The sequence below is a fragment of the Gigantopelta aegis genome, chromosome 12, assembly GCF_016097555.1.
Source record: "Gigantopelta aegis isolate Gae_Host chromosome 12, Gae_host_genome, whole genome shotgun sequence".
NCBI lineage: Eukaryota > Metazoa > Mollusca > Gastropoda > Neomphalida > Peltospiridae > Gigantopelta > Gigantopelta aegis.
Genome location: NC_054710.1, coordinates 26187459 through 26213004, shown reverse-complemented (window position 1 = coordinate 26213004; position 25546 = coordinate 26187459). Strand labels below are relative to the sequence as shown.

Below are 25546 nucleotides of genomic sequence, written 5' to 3'. Positions count from 1 at the left end.
AGAGATTGTGTGTTTTTACCTATTGGTGTATGACTGACTGTATATTTGACTGGATGTCTATGTATCAGGCTATATGCTTATTACTAAAAAGGTGCTGCATCATTGAATTCGTTTTATGTACAAAATGAAAAACAAAAAGTCTTTGATTTGGCAGCAGATACTCGATACATGAAACACCCAAGAACACTCTTTCATGGTTATAGTGTTTTAAGTGGTGTTTATGTTGCCTAAAGGCAGTTTGTGTTGTTTATCTACACCACTCAAACACACTGATTAATTACTCATCGGCTACTGGATGTGAAACATTTGGTAATTCTGACTCGTAGTCTACAGAGGAAACCCGTTACATTTTTTCCACAGGCGGGAAAGCACATACCACGGTATTTGTCCAGTTGTGGTGCACTGATTAGAACCAGAAAAACCCCCAACAAAAAACAATCAGCTGAATTTATCCACCGAGGTGGTTCGATCCTGCGACGCAACCACCTCAAGCGAATGCTCAACCGACTGAACTAAATCCAGCCCCTTATATTGCCTAATGTCAAAGAGTCAACTATTTATTTTTAGGTATATTTTCTAGCAGCTTGGTGTAAATTTTAATGTCTTGTTTTAGGTATTGACTGTGGGACGCCTACCAACATACCGGAAGCCGTTCTGACGTATTCCAGCACGACATTCCCGTCAGTAGCAAGTTACAGTTGTAAAACTGGATATGTTTACGTCAGCGGGTCCAACTCTTCAACATGCCAAGCTAATGGACAGTGGTCTGACCCGGGGTTAATCTGTACAGGTAGAGTTGTTTGTGTTATTTTCCCAATAAACAGCATCCATGACTGACATTACATGTCAGTGATATAGGTTGATTATTATCCTCGAGTTTGGATGTGTGGTGTGCGTGGTGAGTTGAGGATCACATCATGGTGAGTTCGAATCCGCAGTCGGTCACTGTGATGGATCTGGGTTACTGCGCGGGCTTATCTTCACTAATCTGGACCACAACGAAACATGATTTTTATAAAACATTTTAAAATATACTTACCTTGATATTCGTACTTTATTGTGCTTTCACGCACAACTTTTAAAAGTGGTGTTTTTTGTTTGTTTTGTTTTTTGGGTTTAGTTTTTTTACAAAATTATGTTTTATTTTTAACTTGATAATATTCGTATACTTACCTTAGTTTGACTCCCAATAGCCGATGTGCATTTTTTTGTGATGGGGTGTCATTACATATTCAATTATTAATTAATTAATTGATTCTTCTTCTTCTTCTTCTTCTTCTTCTTCTTCTTCTTCTTCTTCTTCTTCTTCTTCTTCTTCTTCTTCTTATTATTATTATTATTATTATTAGTGTTATTACTACAGTAAAGCATCCTTATAACGAACCGAAAGGGATCATGATAGTTCGTTACAGCAGCAGTTCGTTGTGCACATTTGCATACGTTGTTCATTAATATATATAGGGAGATAAAACGGGACTTTACGATCAGTTCGTTCTATGCATGTTCTTTATTAGTGTACTTTACTGTAGTGTTATTATTATTATTATTATTATTATTATTATTATTTGAAGGCGTTGACTGCAGTGCACCCAGTTCTATATCTGGGTCAGATGTTTCCTATTCCTCCACGATATTCCCGACTACAGCGGACTACACGTGTAAAACTGGATATGTCTACGTCAGTGGATCCAACTCTTCAACGTGTCAAGCAAATGGACAGTGGTCCGATCCAGTGTTAAACTGTGCAGGTACTAAACTGATTTAAAATCAGTATAAGACACACCAACCCTGGCATGAGGCAAATCCAAAGCGTTTTCATTACCCCTGATGCCAAAGAAGAAAAAAGAACAACAACAGCAACAACGACAACAAAGAAAGAAATGTTTTATTTAACGACAGACTCGATACATTTTATTTACGGTTATATGGCGTTACACATATGGTTAAGGACCGTACAGATATTGAGAGAGGAAACCCGCTGTTGCCACTTCATGGGCTACTCTTTTCGATTAGCAGCAAGGGATATTTTATATGCACCGTCCCACAGACAGGATATCACATACCACGGCCTTTGTTACACCAGTTGTGGAGCACTGGCTGGAACGAGAAATAGCCCAATGGGACCACCGACGGGATAAATCCTAGACTGACCGCGCATTAAGCGAACAACAACAAAAACAAGGACAAGAAGAACAACAAGAACAAGAACAAGGGTAGGGCAGTTCTACGAATATTCGATCATGAGTGTTCGAATTTCCTAAATGCTGTTTTTACGTGTTCAAATTACGATGGTAATGCCACCAAATCCACTATTTAAGTATGGTATGTTAGTTGGCGGATTGGTGTAAAATTAGTGGGTTTTTTTAAATCTTTTTTATTGTAGGTATTGACTGTGGGGCGCCTATCAATATATCTGAAGCCGATGTGACATATTCCAGTACGGTATTCCCGTCTGTAGCAACTTACATGTGTAAAACTGGATATGTTTACGACAGTGGATCCAACTCGTCAACATGCCAGTCAAATGGACAGTGGTCTGATCCGGCGTTAAACTGTACAGGTAGAGTCAGCCTCCATAATTCATATCATTGGAATGTGCTATGGATTTGCTGTTTTTATTTATCTATTTTATTTTATTTCATTTCATTTATGTGCATTTGATTTTCGTAAATATAATTATTTTATTTTATTTTTCTTAATAAATATAATGCACTCTTTTTGTCAAACTAATTGGGTAAGTATATAAAAATGTGTTTGTGTGAAATTAATTTAATGACTAAAACATCATACTAAGTATAGCTTTTTGTCTTGAGTAACAATGTCTGTATATTCAATCTATTTGTTGTCGTGCTAATGTATGTTTAATAGCCCGAAGCGGATTTTGTCTCACTATATTACGAAATAAAATGACGCTTTTCCTTGTACAAATGATCGGACGTCCAGAACTAGAGAATAATACATGAGACCATTTATCTCACAGCGAGTTGTTTTAAATTGTATCTAATGAGCGAAAGCGAGTTTGATACTTTTTTAAACAACGACTTCTCAGATAAATGGTATCCAACGGACACGAATGCATTATTCTATTTCTTACATATCCACAAAAAACATGCTTTTAAGCAAATGTTAACCTATTTTTCGACTACAAGTTATTTACAGCCGTCACACTTGTAGGTAACGTACGCATCACAGATACATAATTGTCAGGTTAACTATACGTCACAGTGCAATCGATTTCCATCGCGTTGTTTTTTTATTGGACGTATGACATTGATGACCTGGTCATCATCTAGGAGCAACCAGTCGTATGTCTTGAAATTAATAACACACGTATATGTGTAAACAACTATGTGTTATCAAATATAACACATGGTGTTCTCACCAACGATATAAGAAAACATATGTAGCATACACCCAGAACAAAACTAAAGTTTGTTTTGTTTAACAACACCACTAGAGCACATTGATTACTTTATCATCTGCTATTGGATGTAAAACGTTTTGGAGGAAACCCGCTAAATTTGTCCTAATGCAACTAGGGATCTTTTATATGCACTTTCCCACAGTCAGGAAAAAACATACCATGGCATTTGACTAGTTGTGGTGCACTGGTTGGAAGGAGTGCAAAAAATCAGTTGAGCAAACTCAAGACTTGCTGTTGACCAGTAAAGATATAACAACATAGCCAACACTATATTTTCTGGATCAAGCATTACTCTATATGAGGATCAATCCATATTTTGCTTGTATGTAAGCGTTATGATGTACTACACCACATTTCTAAATTTATATAAAAAAAATCAATGCAAAATGGGTTGCCTAAATATGTATCAAAGAAAATTCGGGAAAACTGTTGACGATGATGGAATTAGTTCAGTGCAGAAATACGATCTGGAATATGCTAATGAAATATTGATAATTGTTTTATGGTTTTGAAGTTTTATTGTTGAGTTGTTCAATGCATATCAGCGTCAATTTTCTCAACAAAAAAAGCCAACAACTATTTTCAGTGGCTGACATTTACTAACTATAGGAGGAGGGTGCGCGCGCGAGAAAAACTCACACGGTTCGCACAGTCAGCATCCGATGTGTTGTCGTCTGCGTATCGTTCGTTTGTGAGGTTTTTCTCCACAGTTCTAGAACATTTTCATTAACAATAAAGTTCAGACAAGTACGTATCTGAATACAAAACTTTACAAACCCCTAAAACCATTAATTTTACCCAGTCGTTTTTGTTTATTCTTTAAAATTACCAATATCGGGTTCACATGACTCGAAGAAATTGCCTCAAAATGGAGGAAGATGAATTGAAATTCGATACGTTTCGTATGGCCTCACACATGCCAGATCAACAAGGCCGATTCATTCAATGTTTATAATTTAAGTCCCCTGCTGTTAGAATTTGTTTTCAGTTATTATGTTCGATCTGCAAAAGGTATGCTTCATTTTTGTGCCTCTACTGTAGTGAATTATATTCATAATCTATTAATAAAAGTTGAAAATAATGTTGTGTTAATTAAGAATCAATTCATTAAAACATGATATTTTACAAAATATTCACTGGCATGAACATAATGCCTATCCGTATTGACGTCAAGTGTTTGCGATGGGTGTTGGTAAAACACTGACCGGACCAGAACGCTTGACAAACTGATTTTTTTCTTTTTAAAAAATATGAAACAAAGTGTTCGTCAACTGCGTAGTTAAGAAACATATTTGTGTTCATGTAGTGGCCTTAAAAATGGAAAATGACGAACCGCACATGCGCCGTACGATACGTCTTGCAAACGCATGCGCCTGAACGCAGTTAGAAACGTCGCACTCTTTCCTGTTTCCTAGAGGGTGCATCACGTTTGTTTACTAGAATAGATTTGTTTTACGTCCACATTACTTATTTTTTTACGTTAAATGGACATTCATGAGTTAGTTGCATTGTAAGACGTCTCCGAAACATTTCTACGATTAAACTTACATATTAAATATATTTTCTTGTTTAGAATATCAGTGTTTGTATATTCAATGTGTTTCTGGCCGTCTTAATATTTGTAAAAATCCCAAACTTAATTTTGTCTTCAAATAATTTCGTACATACAAATATATATATATATATATATATGTGTGTGTCTGTGTGTGTGTTTGTGTGTGTGTGTGTGTGTGTGTGTGTGTGTGTGTGTGTGTGTGTGTGTGTGTGTAGTTTAGGAAATAAATGAAATTTAACCTAGTACAAATAGCAGAACGATCAGATACACGTTTAATATAAAGCCACTAATATTCTAGGCAGAAAAATGTATTTGGCATGTAATTACAATCTTTAAAAAAGTCTCTGTTAGTCGATAACATCTTAAAAATTGCAGCAAACTCAGGAATGTCCCTTTAACTAATTACAATCTATCTTGTTTCACGAGCGTAGCTGAAAAATGTAAAATAGTATTTCCGTAAATATTGTATTCGTGTTTTTGTCGTTAGGTAAATGCAGTTTGGGACGCCGATGGCGCATATATGACTGACACAACCCTAATCGAAAAAAAAATCTCTGCAAATAGCAATTGAAAAAAAGGTTTTAGACAAAACTGTGATTGCGTCCGTGATCTACTAGCATGTGTTCGACCCTGGAAGATCCATACCATGATGTTTCACCCCTCTTCCATCGCCTGTAGGAGGACTGTCACTCTCAAGACTAGCTTAGAAAACCCAAAGTTGCACAGGATAGAACTCAATACTCTCATGGAATTCACGCATGAATCACTTATATATATTTTGATGATACTAGGTATTCGCGAAAAGTGGGCACACAAGTCCATAATTTAAAAATTTTTAAAAAGAAAAAAACAAACATGCACAATGTCAAAATAATTTTTCCAGTGATTCCTCAAATCGTGATATGGTCACAGAGTGTGCACCATAATGCTTTAAAAGCATTCAGTAGATCTTGGGTGTTAGAAAATAGAATAGAATATATGTGAAACGACACCTCAGCACGAATGTGGGTGTTATAAACCTAATCAAACCTGTATAGGCAATGATAGAAGTATTCGATCTGGAAGAACGGATCTCTGATAATGTTGCCTTTGGATATTACATTTAATAAATGTGTATTTCAATTAATTGCAGCTGTGTTACTTTCTACAATCCCTCCTGCTGTTGATTGTGATAGTCCGAGTAGTGTACCAGGAGCAGACCTGTCGGTTTCTGATACAACATCACTAGCTGTAGCAAACTACACGTGTAAAACGGGATACGTTTACGTCAGCGGATCCAACTCCTCCACTTGTCTTGCCAATGGACAGTGGTCTGATCCGGCGTTGAACTGTACAGGTTTTCACGTTATACATTATATCATTAATATACAGTATGATGAATATTACATTTTTAACATACAGTAGTATTAAGCATGATGCAGTACACTTAATTTAAGGGTATTGCATCATAGTTGTACGAGCTCTGCTTTGATATTTAAACATTTATTTGTGATTAAAAAACCCCACCCAGACAAAACGCAAACACCCCCCACCCAAAAACAACAACAAAAAAATCCCCCAAAACGCCAACCCAACAGCAAACAAACCAAAAAACCAAAACCAAACAACAACAACAACAATAACAAAACACAAAACAACAACAAACAAACAAACAATCGAACAATACATTAATACATTAAATAAAACAAAGTGAAACAAATGAGCAACAAACACAACGAACACGAAAGAAAGAAAGAAATGTTTTTTTTAACGACGCACTCAACACACTTTTTTATTTACGGTTATATGGCGTCAGACATACGGTTAAGGACCACACAGATTTTGAAAGGAAACCCGCTGTCGCCACTGCATGGGCTACTCTTTCCGATTAGCAGCAAGGGATCTTTTATTTGCGCTTCCCACAGGCAGGATAGCACAAACCTTGGCCTTTGTTGAACCAGTTATGGATCACTGGTCGGTGCAAGTGGTTTACACCTACCCATTGAGCCTTGCGGAGCACTAACTCAGGGTTTGGAGTCGGTATTTGGATTTAAAAAAATCCATGCCTCGACTGGGATCCGAACCCAGTACCTACCAGCCTGTAGACCGATGGCCTAACCACGACGCCACCGAGGCCGGTACAACGAGCACATGCATATCACAAGAAAATAAATGATAAATACATATTTATATATCTATATTATGATAATAATAATTATTATTATTATTCGAACTATAATAATAATCATATAAATAATAAGTATTATAATTGTTATAATATACTACTACTACTACTACTACTACTACTACTACTACTACTACTACTACTACTACTACTACTACTACTACTACTACTACTACTAATAATAATAATAATGATAAATAATAATAATTATAATACTAATAATTATTGTTATTGTTACTATTAGTAGTACTATTATTATGATATTATTATTCAACTAAATTCAGGAATCGACTGCGGTCTCCCAGGTTCTGTCACTGGAGCTGACATGTCCTATACATCAACTATATTCGCCTCTCAAGTGGAGTACACTTGTTCACCTGGATATCATACATACATATATAGTCTACACACACACACGTGTGTGGGAGCACCCCCCCCCCCCCCCCCTCCCCCCATATATATAGTAGGGGAACCTAAAATATTAATGCTAATATGCTAATTAGACCTAGCATACGTTTTAAACACAGACATCTTAGTAAAACACGCGCAGGTCTGTTTATCAACTCACCGAAACACATTCCATGGTTTGCACATACGGTGTCATTCTCGCCTTTGACAATTTCCAGGAAGGTCGATTAATCACTGTGGACATTACCTCTGTCAATCTATTTCATCCTGTTGATCATACAGTTGTTATTGTTTTGTTTTTAGTAATTTTTATTGTTTGCATTTGCGATTTACTAATAAAAAAAACGTAAACATTCAAATTTCATTTCTGACCCCATTCGTCCTTCAAGATCTTTGGTGGTCATAAAACCTACTGTAATACTGAACTACCGGTTGTAATATTTGCCCAATTAATGCACTATTATCATGTAACCATTCCCCACAGCTAATATACCTTACAATTTTCGCAATTGTAAATCTTTATTAGAGTTTCCCTACTTTTTGAAGAACATATGTAGCGGAAATGGATTTGAATTATATAAGTGATGTAAGGGAAATAACTATATTTGTATAAGTCTCTTATGACATTATGTTATTATTATGTTATTGTTAGGTAATTACAGCTGGTTAGAGTAATTAACTAATTGGAGTAATGTTAAGTTTATAAATGGTAGTTATTAGTGGGGAAAGTAATTAGGTTTAGTTTTGGTCTTGAATTATTAGTTTTTAATTATTGGTTTTAAATTATTTATAGTCTCGACACCACCATTGAGTCTTGTAAGTTTAGCTTGGAGGGTTTATTTTCGAGTTGGCAGAGGGTGAGTAAACTTCACTCATTGCTTCCCCCATCTCTTCGGAGTTGAGTTAGTGGGTTAAATATTTGGGGTTTCTTCTTTTTTTATTTATGGTATAGAATAATCACTCTTTAATTTTGTTGTTTTAATGTAGTTTTAAAACGGGCCCAGACAGTTAAAACGCATGTTAATTTTTGTTTAACTAATATAAAAGAATGATTTTATTTTGTAAATAAATGTTTGATTGAGTTGAGACTATCTCGTTTACTTGTTTTATTTTTAGTTGGCTATGAATAAATATACGAACTTGGGTTAATCTAACAAGATGGCGCAAGATATCAAATTGAATAATTACACCTCCTGTTACACACACACACACACACACACACACACACACACACACACACATATATATATATATATATATATATATATATATATATATATTATTCGAGCTTTCAAATTGAATCGACAAATCTGATATCTGCACAAGACAGATTCAAAGGGATGTTTGAACAAGTCGCTAATTCATGAAACTCTTATTTCAGAGATTGACTGCGGAGCGCCAAATATCATACTTGGAGTAACTGCGACAACTTCGGCTACAACATACCAATCTGTAGTAGACTACGCATGCGCAACCGGCTATGTTTACGTCAGTGGATCCAATACTTCTTCCTGTCAGGCGAATGGACAGTGGTCTGACCCAGCGTTAATTTGTACAGGTATTACTCGTGATCTGTATTTATATTTCTTTCTTGTTTCTCTCTTATCTGGTTTCTTCATTTGATTTATTCTTTCGTTTCAGCATTTTTTCTTTCTTTTTCTTTCATGTGTTTCCTTCTCCTTTTTCATTGGGCGTGCCTCTTTAAATATTTTATATACGTGTTTTATGAATATAATTATGTTTTATTTGTTTTCAACTTTTGGAGTAAAGCAAATGGTTGGATCTAATTCAATAATTTAGTGTAGTTAAACTTATAGTCACATTTGGAAGTATAATAGTCTGTAGAACGCGGTTGTTTGCGTTGAATCTCTACATGTTTGAGCCTGTCCTAGCAACACTGGAAGATTAACCACCCCACTCTAACAAGAGGTAGTAGGGGGGGGGGGGGGGGGGGGGAGGGTACTACTCTTTTCTAGACATTACTTTGCTTTATATTGATACCATCTCGTATCCTCCGTAGCCGGGCCCGTCCGCACCACTATAGCAACGCATGACGACTGAACTATAACCTAGTCCGATACTCTCTCTCGTTCAGACGGATCCGGCTTCTCAAGATCTGTATTTCAGCAAGCACTACACCTTCCACACTAATGACCGTCACTCTAGGGGTTTTCTTGACAGGATGCAACCCATCTCGTCCCTACAAGCTGTGCACCTTATCGGCCTTATTGAGGCATCTCACGTGGAGATATAGTTCGGACTTTAAACTTTTAGACCTTTGTTCCAAATTTATGTCGAAATTACTTTATTTCTGTTTTTTAATATTTTAAAATAGTCGATCCTCTCTTCTTTCTCGTATTTATATATACATATACAATTCTTAGCCTTTGCTTCAAAAATAAAATCGAGAAGCAAAGATTGCATCCCACACCAATATGATTTTCGAGCGTTCACAAACAAAAATATTATATCGTATTCGAAATATAATTTTTTACACAAGACAGAATCAAAGGGTCTTTTGGACAAAATCGCTTCCTCATGAAAATGATTTTTCAGAGATTGACTGCGGGGCGCCCAGTACCATACTTGGAGCAACTACAACACCTGGGACAGCTTCAGCTACAACATATCAATCAGTAACAAACTACGCATGTGCAACCGGATATGTTTACGTCAGTGGATTAAACACTTCTTCCTGTCAAGCGAATGGACAGTGGTCTGACCCGGCGTTAATATGTACAGGTATTACTCGTGTTCTGTACTTCTCTTTCTTGTTTCGTACCTTCGGCATTTAGTTTACTTAAGTCATCGATTTGTTTTGCTTCGTTAAGTGTGGGACGTATCCCAGTGGTAAATCACTCGCTTGATGTGTGGTCGGTTTAGGTTCGATCCCCGTCGGTGGAACCATTGGGTTATTTATTTCTCGTTCCAGCCAGTGCACCACGACTGGTACATCAAAAACCATGTTATGTGCTGTCCTGTCTATGGGATGATGCATATAAAATACCCCTTGCTACTAATGGAAAAAATGTAGCGGGTTTCCTCTCTAAGATTATATGTGAAAATTACCAAATGTTTGACATCTAATAGCCGATAATTAATAAATTAATGTGCTCTAGTGGTGTCGTTAAATAAAATTAAAAAATGTTATTTCGGTATTTTTTAAATTTTGTATTTAAGGATTTTTGATTGGATTGACCCTTCAAATGTTTTAAATACATGCTTTTTTAATACATGCTGTTTTCTTTCCATTTGTAGATTGTATTAATTATATTGTTGGGTCTTAATTCAATAATATCTTGCAGTACGATCGATGGATTCAAATTATATCGTACAGTTACACTCACAGAATTTCATCGATGTTAGTACGGACAATCGTATCATCCACTGAGCGCACATACTAAGAGAACGTACACAGAGATCTGAAACTTGCTTGAATTTGTTTTCGCGCATAACTCACCCACTTCGTCGGTGGGCCCACCGGCCTCGGTGGCGTCGTGGCAGGCCATCGGTCTACAGGCTGGTAGGTACTGGGTTCGGATCCCAGTCGAGGCATGGGATTTTTAATCCAGATACCGACTCCAAACCCTGAGTGAGTGCTCCGCAAGGCTCAATGGGTAGGTGTAAACCACTTGCACCGACCAGTGATCCATAACTGGTTCAACAAAGGCCATGGTTTGTGCTATCCTGCCTGTGGGGGGTCGCAAATAAAAGATCCCTTGCTGCCTGTCGTAAAAAAGAGTAGCCTATGTGGCGACAGCGGGTTTCCTCTAAAAAAAAAAAATGTGTGTGGTCCTTAACCATATGTCTGACGCCATATAACCGTAAATAAAATGTGTTGAGTGCGTCGTTAAATAAAACACTTCTTTCTTTCTCGTCGGTGGGCCTATTAGGCTATTTCTCATTCCAGGCAATGCACCACACCATACCATGGTATGTGCTGTCATGTTTATATGATGGTGCCTATGAAATATACACCTTGCTACTAATGGAAACATGTAGTGGGTTTCCTCTGTAAGATTAAACGTCAAAATTACCAAATGTTTGACATCCAATAGCCGATGATTAATGCATCAATGTGTTCTAGTGGTCTCATGTCTGGTTTTGCGTGATGCATGTTGATTTGCATATTAAATTTAGAACATATTTAGCATGATCAGGGTGGGATACAAATTCTTAAGCGAACATCCAGCCATATAATATTTGAATTTGGTCTGTTTCATAAATTTCATAAAATAAAATAAAGATAAGAAGAAGAAAATATTTGTAATTTGGCTTTGATTTAATATAATTACATATGTCAAGTCAATAAGGAAGGACATGGTTTATTTAACGACGCACTCAACCCATTTTATTTACGGTTATATGGCGAGACATAGCGCAATGGGCCCACCGACGGGGATCGATCCTAGACCAACCGCGCATCGAGCTAGGGCTATACCACTGGGCTACGTCCCGCCCCTAAGTCAATAAGAAAAAAAGAAAGAAATGTTTTATTTAACGACGCACTCAACACATTTTATTTACGGTTATATGGCGTCAGACATATGGTTAAGGACCACACAGATTTTGAGAAGAAACCCGCTGTCGCCACTACATGGGCTACTCTTCCGATTAGCAGCAAGGGATCTTTTATTTGCCCTTCCCACAGGCAGGATAGCACAAACCATGGCCTTTGTTGAACCAGCTATGGATCACTGGTCGGCGCAAGTGGTTTACACCTACCCATTGAGCCTTGCGGAGCACTTACTCGGGGTTTGGAGTCGGTATCTGGATTAAAAATCCCATGCCTCAACTGGGATCCGAACCCAGTACCTACCAACCTGTAGACCGATGGCCTAACCACGACGCCACCGAGGCCGGTTAAGTCAATAAGAGGCAGTTGTAGCCTAAAAGAAACAATGCTTTCTAATAATCAGGTTTATCAGACGCATCTATTTTCCATCATAAAATAGTATACAACCATATAATTGAAATTAAAATATGTACTAAAAGAAATGCTTCATTATTCTTAGCCTTTGGAGGGGTGGGATGTGGTGGGGGTGTTGGTGTGTGTGTGTGTGTGGGGGGGGGGGGGGCTGCGTAACGTAGCTCAGTGGTACAACGCTCGCCTGATGTCTAGGATCGATCCCTGTCGGTGGGGCCCTTGGGCATTTCTCGTTCCAGCCAGTGCTCCAAAGGTCGTGGTATGGTGGGGTGGTGCATATAAAATATACCTTGCTGCTAATCGGAAAGAGTAGCCCATGAAGTGGCGACAGCGGGTTTCCTCTCTCAATATCTGTGTCATCCTTAGCCATATAACCGTAAATAAAATGAGTTGAGTGCCGTTAAATAAAACAATTCCTTCCTTCTTAGCGTTTGCTTCAAACTAACAACAGAGAAGGAAAGATTGCTTCTCAAACCAAACTGAATTTGGAGTCTTTATATGCAAATGCTAAAACAGTTACGGTACTCGAAATATTATCTTTACAAAAGACAGAATCAAAGATGTTTGGACGTAGTCGCTAATTCATGAATGCATTATTTCAGAGATTGACTGCGGGGCGCCCAGTAACATACTTGGAGCATCTGTAACATCTGTGGATACAACATACCAATCTGTAGCAGACTACGCATGCTCAACCGGCTATGTCTACGTCAGTGGATTAAACACTTCTTCCTGTCAGGCGAATGGACAGTGGTCTGACCCGGCGTTAATCTGTACAGGTATTACTGGTGTCCTGTACTTGTCGGGGCGGGACTTAGACCAGTGGTACAGCGCTCGCTCGCTGCGCGGTCGGTCTAGGATCGATCCCCGTCAGTGGGCCCATTGGGCTATATCTCGTCCCAGCTAGGGCACCGATACTGGTATATCAGAGAGAATGGTATGTGTTATCTTGTCTGTGGGATGGTGCTTATAAAATATCCCTTGCTACTAAAGGAAACATGTAGTGGGTTTCCTTTCTATGTCTATATATGAACATTACCAAATGTTTAACGTCCAATAGCCGATGATTAATAAACCAATGTGCTCTAGTGGTGCTGTTACAGAAAGCAACCTCTAACCTCTGTTTCTTAAATCTCATTAAAATGAAATATAAATAAGAATAATAAAACAATTTTGTAATTTGACTTTGATTTAATATACTACATAAATCAAGCCTGGGGATTGACACGGAGTAAGATGCAGTTGTCAGAAAAAAACAAATAATATATTATTACCCATATGGGCAAAGAGAAGTGGGGAAAGGAAAGAGATACCCCACACGTTTTTTCCCCTAGATACGTTTTGACTCTATAAACAGTGTTTCTCTAAGGGGTTAAAGGGACATTCCTGAGTTTGCTTCACTTTTAAAGATGTTATCCACTAACAGAGACTCATTAACGATTGTAATTACATATCAAATATGTTTTTTTCTGCATAAAATATTAATGGCTGTATATTAAACGTGTTTGTGGTCGTTCTAATATTTGTACTAGGTTAAATTTCATCTTATTTCCTAAAATATTGTTTTTTTCGTACATACGAAATTATTCGAAGACTCCAGTTTGAGCATTTTACAAATACTAAGACGACCAGAAACACACTGAATATACAGACACTGATATTCTAAATAAGAAAATATATTTAATATGTAAGTTTAATCATACAAATATTTTATTAGTCGGAAACATCTTACAATGCAGCAAACTTGTGAATGTCCCTTTAAATCAATATATGTGCTTCAGTACTGCGTCTAATTCCTATCGTTTGCTTTAAGAATAAAACCGAGAAGCGAAGACTTGTTTCTCAATAAAATAATAAATAATAATAATAATAATAAACACAAAATAATAATAAAATAAAATAATAATTGAAAATGTATAATATATAAAATAAAAACAAATGTATTTCAAGCTTTCAACTTTAAATGCCAAAACAGTTATGGTACTGGAAATTTTATTGCTGCACAAGACAGAATCAAAGGGATGTTTGGACTGGTCGTTAATTCGTGAATATCTTATTTCAGAGATTGACTGCGGAACGCCCATTACCATACTTGGAGCAACTACAACATTTACAACGACAACATACCTATCTGTAACACACTACGCATGCGCAACCGTATATGTCTACGTCAGTGGATCCAACACTTCTACCTGTCAAGCGAATGGACAGTGGTCTCACCCGGCGTTACATTGTATTGGTATTGATCGGGTTCTGTATTTATCTGTCTTTCTTTTCTTTCTTTCAGCATTTACTTCATTTAACTCAGTAGTTCTTACTTTCCTTCATTCAGCTTTTTGTTTTCTTCTTTTTCCTAAGGTGTTTGTTTCTCCTTCCTCTATGCGACTGCCACTTTAAATATTTTAAATACATCTTTTTATGCATACGTGTTCGTTTACTTTCCATTTTGGAGTGTGACAAATGGCTCAATCTAATTCACTGTATGCCTTGATATGAGATCGATTAATTCATGATAACTTATAGAAACACTCGCAAATAGCACGACTATTACTATGAACAATCGTATCATTCATGTAGTGCATACACATAGATATCATGTACATTGAGATCTGAAAATCGTCAGAGCGATATCATTGTTCCAGCGTTGAGAGAGAAAGAGAGAGAGAGATAGAGATAGAGATAGAGATAGAGATAGAGAGAGAGAGAGAGAGAGAGAGAGAGAGAGAGAGAGAGAGAGAGAGAGAGCAGTATTTTCGATAGTATATTCGGTGACGTACATTTATTGATTCAGAATATTCGTGCGTGTGTGTGTGCGTGCGTGCGTGTGTGTGTGTGTGTGTGTGTGTGTGTGTGTGTGTGTGTGTGTGTGTGTGTGTGTGTGTGTGAGTGAGTGACGAAATATACGATGGTATCCATGAAATAAAGACTTAATTTGTCACAATATATTATTTGTATAAGAAATATTTTCTTTACACAGCTGATAACTGTTCATTGGATAGTTTCTAGGGCGGGATGTAGCCGCGCAGTCGGCCTAGGATTGATCTCAGTCGGCGGACTCATAATCATTGGGCTGTTTCTCGTTCTACGGAAAAATGTAGTGGGTTTTCTCTCTAATACTATATGCTTTTCCTTGCTTTTAAAGAACATTTGGTAATTCTGACGTATTGTTTTAGAGAGAAAACCCGCTACAATTTGTTTTCATAAGTAACAAGATATCTTTCGTATGCACCATCTCACAAGCAGTATGACACAGACCACGGCCTTTGATATGCCAGTCGAGGTGCACCAGCTGGAACGAGAAAAAGCCCAATGGGTCGTTAAAAACACACCAACAATTTCATTTTAAAATATTTTCAGTTATGTGTCCGGTACCTTCTTCAATCGCCAACGGACACGTGGCCTACGATTCATTGTCGGTGAACAGCGTCGCTAACTACAGCTGTGTTATCAACTACTTCTACTTTGGATACAGTAACAGGAGTGTGTGTCAAACGGATGGATCATGGGCAGGGCGTCGCGGTTCTTGCGTGTCAAATGTGAGTGACTTCCGCTGATTTAATTTATCATACTGTCAGTCGGTGCAGACCTATATTAACGATTCACTATCTTTTGATGTAACACCCCCGCCCGCTACCGACCCTGGTCGGGCTGCACATGCCCGTGTTTAAAGGTACGTGTGTGTGTGTGTGTGGAGGGGTCGGGGTGGGGGGGGGAGGTCTGGGAGTTCGTCCGAACCCTCCCGCAAAAGCTGAGGTCCACTTGTTTTAGCTTTTTGGGGTTTTAATATTGCACTAATACTTGATTTTGCAACTCTCCCATAAAACAATTTCATTTTATATCAACTTATTTTCGTGCTTATATCCAATTAAAGTTCAAGCACGCTGTCCCGGGCAGCTATCTTGGCTGTCTGTCCAGGACAGTGGGTTAGTTGTTAACTGTGGTTATTGAGAGAGAAGTGTGTGTAGTGGACGTAAACCTACCAATGGAGCCGGTACCGAGCTGCAAACCCTGTACCTGCCAGCCTTGTGTCCAATGGTTAACCACGACGCCACCGAGGCCGGTCCATGAAATAATATTCACTTGTCTTCGTCATTTAGCACTCCCCGTATCAAATCTGCAGGGTACATGATTCAGAATTCCTAACTAATCTGGCAAACTCAAAACGAAGGAACCTACATGTAGCAAAATTGCTTAATTGTATTTTCTGCAATATTGATGATCTCGTAGAGTTTGATGATCTTACAAGACAATGCCAGTCCCCTCTCCCTCCCTCCACCCCATATCTGTCCTGGACGGAGGAGCCAGCTTGATTTGATGCCTGCGTCCATGACAGGCGTGGATTACAACAGCTTGCTCTAAATGTGTTCGTTAAAACATATTACCTAACATGACCTTTTGATGTTCAAATCTGTGTTTCGCACTACCTGTGTCCATAACAGTCGTTTGGTTCAGGGGGGCGTCCGTCCATAGCCTACCCCCTCCACGCACACACACAAATCTGACCCAGCGCCGTCGAAAAAAAACCCGAAGCTGTTCGGAACACTGTGTAGACCTTTTGAAGTAATGCAAATATGAATAAACGCTATTTCTTAGACATCCTTGTTGAGAACATCATTCGTTACATCCCACTTCCGGTCTCACTGTCATGGTTTCTTTTCTTAAAAGTGTAGGTTTTATTCACCAATAACATACACTTTTCCTCCAAAAATGTAGGTGTATTGCAATACACCTACATTTTTGGTGGAAAATTGTAGGTGTATCACGATACATCTACACTTTTCATTTAACTACACCTGTATTTAAAACAAAACAAAAAAGAAACAACAATTATAAAAAATACAATGAACTTTTATGGTGATAACTTAGATTGAAATCCCGAAGGTATTTCCGTTGTTTCTCTTATACTTGATGAGCACGTGTTCACATTTGGAGAAGCGCACGACTGCGCGACCGTTACTGACACTTTCCGTCACGTTCACGCTTGCGATGTTCGGTTGCAACGCATTATCTTTTAAATCCTTCCAACACTTGACTAAAGTCTTTAGGTATCCATATTGGGGGAATGTAAACACATTTTCCCCTTGTGGTACACGCCCAGCTGTCATAACCTGTATTATACACCACGTATTCTTAGACTGTTTGCGGGAATCAGTAGCATAACTGTCACCAATAACATTTCTTCTCCTGCAGTTACAATTTAAAATCTTCTTGATTCATAGATTGCCCAAATTAAAATGCACAGAAAATGAAGTCCATTTAACTAAAAAAAAAAAAAAAATCTCCATTCTTGCCTTCAAAGTCCTTTTTTTCTCGCAGTCTTATTTTCACACCGATGGCCGTCGTTCACAATTCGCCGTTACAAACTAAGACAAAAATTGCTTTGCTTGGCGACACTTATCATTTGCATATAACACACTTCAAACTATGTTTTCGTAATATTTCAACCAATAGACAGGGCTTCTAGATTATGGTAACCCCAATCCCATGGCTAGTGATATTCAATGTTGGGCTAGTATATAACTACTATTGCCATGCCCGACGGCTAGTGGAAATGTTTGTGTTAAATGTTGCAGCTGTCTATTTTGTAAATATGAATATCCTGCCCCATAGCCCCACCCCCAAAGTTCGTGTGTTTAAGCTATATCTCTCTCTTTAGGTGAAATATCAGATTTTTACTATTATTTAGTAAAATTGTATTAACTTAAAGTAAAGTAGGTTTAGTGAATTTTAAAACATTTAAATCATTGATCCCATGGCTAGTGGATTTTATAAAAACTTCTAGAAGTCCTGCAATAGAACGAGCCAACTACAGAAATTGGTTTGCTGGCTGACGTCATTTGCATATACCAAAGTTCAAATTATGTTTTTGTAATATTTCAACCAATAAAAAGCGCCATCTAATTACACGTGCGCACTTGTTCACAATAGTTCCCTTGAAATATTTACAGAACGATACGTCTGTTAAAATCATGCAATATGTGGAGTTGTAGTTAGTGTGGTAGGGGTGTCAACTATCCCCTATCCAGTAAATTCCCCTAACATAAAACAAATTAAAAAAGACAGAAACAAAAAGACATTAAATATTATTCCTAGTTCTACACATCATGTAATTTTAGACGATCTAAATACAAAAATGTGCTCAAAAATAGCATTTTAGTACTTAATTCTCCATACCATTCCCATCCAGAGAAATATAAACTACGTACTTTAGTTTTATTATTATTCCGATACCAGTACCGCCCTAACACAACAGAGCGGTACTGGTAGAACTACATCAAACCGCATTTGCACATGCGACACGAACAATTGAAATATACGGTTTCACTGCTCCATAACAAAATGTGAGGCTCACGACGTCTGGTCCACGTTATTTTCGTTTCATTATTTACTACTTTCTAGTTATTGATGTTATTTGCCATAGAACTAATATAATAATTCACTCGACTTTAAGTGGGATATAAGTCAGTTATACCCACACGTACTCGGTGTATCGATCAATATCTCAACAGTTTGGGTCGTGAGAATCTCCGAGGCGAACCCGGGCAGGCCCCACGACCGTAACATGTAGGGATATTTACCGATACACATAACTATTACTTATTTTTGATAACACATACCTGTTTACACATGTACGAGTGTTAACAATTTCAAGACATACGACTGGCTGCTCCTAGGTGATGACCATGTCACCAGTGTGATATGACCAATGAAAACACAGCATGATCGAATTAGATTACACTGCGACGTATAGTTAAGCTGACAATTATTTGTACGTGGCGCAAATACTTTTTAGTCGAAAAATATGTTAAAATTTGCTTAAAGGCGGTCAGTCACGGATGGTTGACCTAATTTGTTTGAGGATATGTAAGAAACAGAATAATACATTCGAGTCCATTATCTTGCAGCTCTTTTAAAAACGTATCAAACTCGCTTTTGATTGTTAGATACTTTTGAAAATAGCTCGAAAGATAAACAGTGTATGTATTGTTTTTCTATATCTCTATTTTCTTTTGAATTCCCCAACACACACACTATTTTCTATATCTCTATTTTCTTTTGAATTCCCCAACACACACACTATTTTCTATATCTCTATTTTCTTTTGAATTCCCCAACACACACACTATTTTCTATATCTCTATTTTCTTTTGAATTCCACAACACACACACTATTTTCTATATCTCTATTTTCTTTTGAATTCCCCAACACACACACTATTTTCTATATCTCTATTCGGATATTTTCTTTTGAATTCCACAACACACACACTATTTTCTGTATCTGTATATACATCTACCCGTCTTACTCTTACAAAAACATGAGTGTTTTGTTTTTCTCTGTATATTCGTGTGTGTGTGTGTGTGTGTGTGTGTGTGTGTGTGTGTGTGTGTGTGTGTGTGTGTGTGTGTGTGTGTGTGTGTGTGTGTGTGTGTGTGTGTGTGTGTGTGTGTGTGTGTGTGTGTGTGTGTGTGTGTCTTTTTGTGTGTGTGTGTGTGTGTGTGTGTGTGTGTGTGTGTGTGGATGTGTGCGTGGATGTGTGCGTGTGGGTGTAGCTGTGTCGTTGTGGAAGAAACAGTTAGATTGGGTTAACCTAAACAAAGAAGAAAAAAAACCCACGTTATCTTATGCCATGTTCGCAGTTAGGTACCTTCCCCAAAAATATAATTTTACTATTTAAAAAACAAAAAACTCAATTATCATTAGTGTAAAATGCTATAAATGTAGTTTACATAAATGTATAGTTCACAGTATATTGTTCATGATTAGAAAAAAAACCCAACCACTTTAAAATAGCATGGTTAATTCATAAATGATTGTTCTTTTCTAATTTGTTGTTCAATTATTAAAATTATGGAATAATAAGTTTTTACTGTGGGCTACCAGATTTTATAAACTGGTAGCCCAGTGGGCTACTACTGAAATAAAGTTAAGGTCGTGGTCTGGACATTGAGGGAAAATATCTATCTATCTGTCTGTCTGTCTGTCTGATTATGTGTGTGTATATATATATATATATATATATATATATATATATATATATATATATATATATATATATATATATATATATATAAGCATGCGTGCGTGCGTGCATGCGTGCATGCGTGCATGCGTGTGTATATGTGTGTGACAATATGTGTGATTGACCATTAATATTATATTAAAATGTAATATCTGACCCTGAATCTGTCACTGTTTATTTATAAAATGTTTTCCCTCATGTTTTGACATAATTTAAGAAATACGGGTTTTCCGTTTTCAAAATTAAAAAAAAAAAAAAAAAAATAATTGATACTACCAACAAAACTGGATATCCGTTTCACATGTACATTATATTTTTAGGCCTTTCCTATGCACGGGATATTTGCTGGACCAGTGACAGCCGGCTGGAAGGTTGAAGTGTTGGCCACACCACGCAATGAGGGAAGGCAAGTGCAATCAATACAGTTCTCTTGTGTTACCACCAGGAACTAAAGCATTTAGCAACAATGTCAGTGCTCATCATTTCTTTGGGGGGTGGGGGGGGGGGGGGGGGGGGGGGGGGGGGGGGGTTGGTATATATATGTGGAAATATATAGTGGACCCATTGGGCCATTTCTCGTTACAGCCTGTTCACCACGACTGGTATATCAAAGGCTGTGGTATGAACTACCATGTAAGTGGGATGGTGCATAAAAAGACCCCTTGCTGCTAATCGAAAAGAGTAGCCCATGAAGTGGCGACAACGGATTTCCTCTCTCAATATATGTGTGGTCCTTAACGATATGTCTGACGCCATATAACCGTAAATAAAATGTGTTGAGTGCGTCGTTAAATAAAACATTTAATTTAATGGTCAATTACTAAAGTTATTGTTTTTCGTCTTCATGTTGTTGGGGGGGGGGGGGGGGTTCATACTATTGCCCCAGATCAATGTGACAATGTCAAGTATGGGTCGACTTCAATCATTGACTTACAGCATTTGTAGCATATACCTAAAGTTTGTATTGTTTAGCAATACCACTAGTGTAGAGCGCATTGCTTAATTAATGAAACATTTCGCAATTGTGGCACGTAGTCATCAGAGAAAACCTGCTAAATTTTTCCTGATGCAGTAAGAAATCTGTTATATGCACTTTCCAGAAGACAGGAAAGCAAATACCGCGGACTTTTACCAATTGTTGTGCACTGGATGTAACAAGAAAAAAACTTAATCAGTTGAATGGATCCACCAGGGTGGTTCGATCCTTCGTCGCAAGCACCTCAATCGAGCGCTCAAGCGACTAAGCTAAATCCCGTTAATTTTTAATATATACACATATAGATGCACTTCTACTAATACTACTACTACTACTACTACTACTACTACTACTACTACTTATTATTATTATTTTTTTTTTATTATTATTATTATTAGTAGTAGTAGTAGTAGTAGTAGTAGTGTTTGTTGTTGTTGTTGTTGTTGTTCATTTATATTAATTGATTGAGTTTAATTGATTATTTTAATTAATTAATTATTTATTTATTTATCTATATATTTATGTTATTGTACATATTTATTTTTGTATTGATTAAATAAGAAAGTATTTAATTACATTGTAATTAATTATATTTTAATTAATTGAATATTTATTTATATTTATTATAAAATAATTAATTAATTTATTTATTTATCTATTTATTTATTTATTTAGAACGACAGTAGAATTGAGGTATGACAACGGCCTTTACAGGGCCATTCAGATTGATATTCGTTTCATCTTCGGCGCGTTTGTCAACACGGTGGTCCGCAATATGTACACATCCGCAGGCTGGGGCTACGAAAACAGCACACAGCCGTACTTTCCCTTTGCTATAGGAAGACCATTTAATCTTACAGTAGTGACGACGGTATCTTCAGGATTTGACGTAAGTCAAACTACCATAACTGTCGTGTAGAGGCGCAGATCCATGATCTGTTTTAATAAGAGGAGGAACGTTAAATAGTTTAATGACACCACTATAGCACATTGATTGATTAACCTTCGGCTATTGCCACTTAAATAGGAACAGAATGAGGTAGCACAGAACAGAACTTTATTTACTCCCTTGGCCACGATTCGCTGACATCAGAGGATCATACATAATACTAAATAGAGATGAGATATAAATCATATTTGACAAAAAACAAGAATTTTTCTATTCATTATATAACTTTTGGCAATTTACATTTATTTTTTAAATGCCACCAGCAAAATAGTTCCGCCTTTTTTACAGTGAACATATTATAACGCTTTCTACAGTGACGATAACACATTTTAGTGTGAAATAGTGAAATTTTCACTTTTAAAATGTGTTATCGTCACCGAGTGACAAATAACACTTTTATTTCAATGATATTTTAAGATATTTTACTATATAAATATATATATATATATATATATATATATATATATAGAGAGAGAGAGAGAGAGAGAGAGAGAGAGAGAGAGAGAGAGAGAGAGAGAGAGAGAGAGAGAGAGAGAGATAATAAATACAAATACTGAAGACAACTTCCAAAAGTATTACATAAACATACAGACTGATGAGCAGCTAAATATTAAAACAAGCTAAAAATATAAAACGATAAGAATATTAGGAGGCACCGAAATATTTCTTCATATACTCTTCAAAAGAAGAAACGCAAAACCACATTGTCGTAACATTTGGAGAATTGATTTAATTATTGAATGGTGAGTCCGATAATTACCAAATGTTGCAGGATTGTTCACAATTCACTCTAGTCCATTGTGAGTAAGTGATAGGACACACCACCAAGGTCAAGGTCATCTGGAGTCAATACCGGGTGTGGCCTCCGCGTGTGTTGACAACTGCCTGGCACCGCCTGCCCATTGAAGCAACCAGAGTACGGATGACGTCCCGGGGGATGGTGGCCCACTCGGCCTGCAAGGCTGCTGCCAGCTCGGGCAGGGTCTGGGGCTGTGGTTGGCGCTGTCGGAGGCGTCGGTCCAACTCGTCCCATAGATGCTCAATTGGGTTCAAATCCGTTGATATCGATGGCCAAGGAAGGACATTAGTGTTGTTGTTCTGTAGGAAAGCCGTTGTGAGACGTGCTGTGTGAGGCCTGGCGTTGTCATGTTGGAACACTGCGTTGGCGTTGGCCATAACTGGAACGATGTGTGGCCGGAGGATCTGGTCAATGTAGCCCTGTGCATTCAGGCTGCCCTGCACGTGGACCAGGTCAGTTCTGCCAGTGTGTGAGATGGCTGCCCACACCATGACACTACCCCCGCCGAATCTGTCCACTTCCTGCACGCAGTTTGCCGCATAACGTTCACCACGACGCCTATACACGCGACATCTTCCATCATGACGTCGGAGAAGAAATCGGGACTCGTCACTGAACCACACCTGTCTCCATCGCAGTTGAGGCCATTGTCGATGAATCTGGCACCACTGCAGTCGGAGTCGACGGTGTTGTGGTGTTAAGATGACACCTCGAACTGGACGTCTGGCACGAATTCCTACCTCACGTAGGCGGTTCCGTATGGTCTGGTCGGATATCCTGCGCAAACCTGGTATTGCTGCGGCTGTGGAGGTTGCAGTAGTCAATCGTTCCCGAAGGTGGCGTACCCGGATGTAGCGGTCCTGCCCGGGGGTAGTGACCCGTGGTCGACCGGATCTAGGGAGGTCACGTGTTGATCCATGTTGCTGGTAACGGTCCCACAGTCTGGAGATGGTGCTTGGGGACACATGGAATGCCCTGGCAACGGCCGTTCTGGATTCGCCTGCGTCTAGTCGGCCGATGGCATTGTTTCTCTGCGGTTCACTGAGACGTGGCATGTCCTGGATTGTCAACTGTCGGCCAGATACAGAGGCCAGGCAAGCGAACACCCTGCACTTTTATACTGTCGGTGTTCATGTTGCACGTGCAGACAACGCACGTGCAGTGGTGACATGGTTTGCACGTGGCTGCGTTTTTGCGAATATTCACATTTTGGAACTTTATTGTACAGTAGCTGCGTTTTATCGAATGTAACCGTGGGAATGTGTTTGGGACATGCAATGACCTTATATTCACAAAGCATGAACCGGTAGGAAACATAAAATCGGAGTTATAACCCATTTGTTCCCTTTTGCGTTTCTTTTTTTGAAGAGTATATAAATTTACACATTTAGAACATCGATACTTTAAAATTTAACAGTTTCTGGAGTGTATATGCATTTGGCCTGTTCCGATAGTATATATTAAGTTATTCTGTCTTTCTTCTGTAAATTTGGTACATATACATAATTAATGAGATTCATCTCTAACAACATTAGTATTACAATGTGTGGGGGTACTATTTTCATATACAATATTTGTCCATTTTCCCTTTTCAACTGGTAAAAAGTGATTAGAGATTCAAACTCGAAAATTTATTTGAATGTTAATTTCATAACCATCAAATACAAATTAATTTAACATATCTAAATAGTTTTGAACGAATTAATCTTCATCTGATATTACACATTGAAGTCATGTTTAATGAAGGTACCAATAAACAAATATTTGAGTATGCGCATTAAACAGGCACAACAATTTGACTAAAAAATAGTGTTCTCATAGTGCGGAATCATTTATTCATGTATTGTTACTTTTTACAATTATGACCGGCCTCGATGGCGTCGTGGTTAGGTCATCGGTCTACAGTACTGTTAGGTACTGGGTTCGGATCCCAGTCGAGGCATGGAATTTTTAATCCAGATACCGACTCCAAACCTTGAGGCTTAATGGGAAGGTGTAAACCACTTGTAGACCAGTGATCCATATTTGGTTCAACACAGGCTATGGTTTGTGCTATCTTGCCTGTGGGAAGCGCAAATAAAAGATCCCTGGCTGCCTGTCGTAAAAGAGTAGCCTATGTGGTGACAACGGGTTTCCTAAAAAAAAAAAAAACACAAAGAAGAACAGCACGGGGGGCCCACAACAACGGGGGGGGGTTTCCTAAAAAAAAAATCAGAATGACCATATGTTTGACGTCCAATAGCCGATCATAAGATAAAAAATCAATGTGCTCTAGTGGCGTCGTTAAATAAAACAAACTTTACTGTTATATTGTTATTAC

General features: G+C 37.9%; 1 protein-coding gene across 1 annotated transcript in view; it reads left to right on the top strand.

Moving 5' to 3' along the window:
* Positions 1 to 4292: 4292 nt before the first annotated feature.
* LOC121385921 (CUB and sushi domain-containing protein 1-like) overlaps positions 4293 to 25546 on the top strand; it is a 39375-nt gene continuing 18121 nt past the window's right edge. The window contains exons 1-9 of the mRNA XM_041516713.1: positions 4293 to 4326; positions 6112 to 6315; positions 8933 to 9109; positions 10108 to 10293; positions 13081 to 13257; positions 14541 to 14717; positions 15836 to 16014; positions 20823 to 20908; positions 22154 to 22367. Coding sequence (XP_041372647.1) covers positions 4293 to 4326; positions 6112 to 6315; positions 8933 to 9109; positions 10108 to 10293; positions 13081 to 13257; positions 14541 to 14717; positions 15836 to 16014; positions 20823 to 20908; positions 22154 to 22367 — 1434 coding nt within the window. The remainder of the gene's footprint in view (positions 4327 to 6111; positions 6316 to 8932; positions 9110 to 10107; positions 10294 to 13080; positions 13258 to 14540; positions 14718 to 15835; positions 16015 to 20822; positions 20909 to 22153; positions 22368 to 25546) is intronic.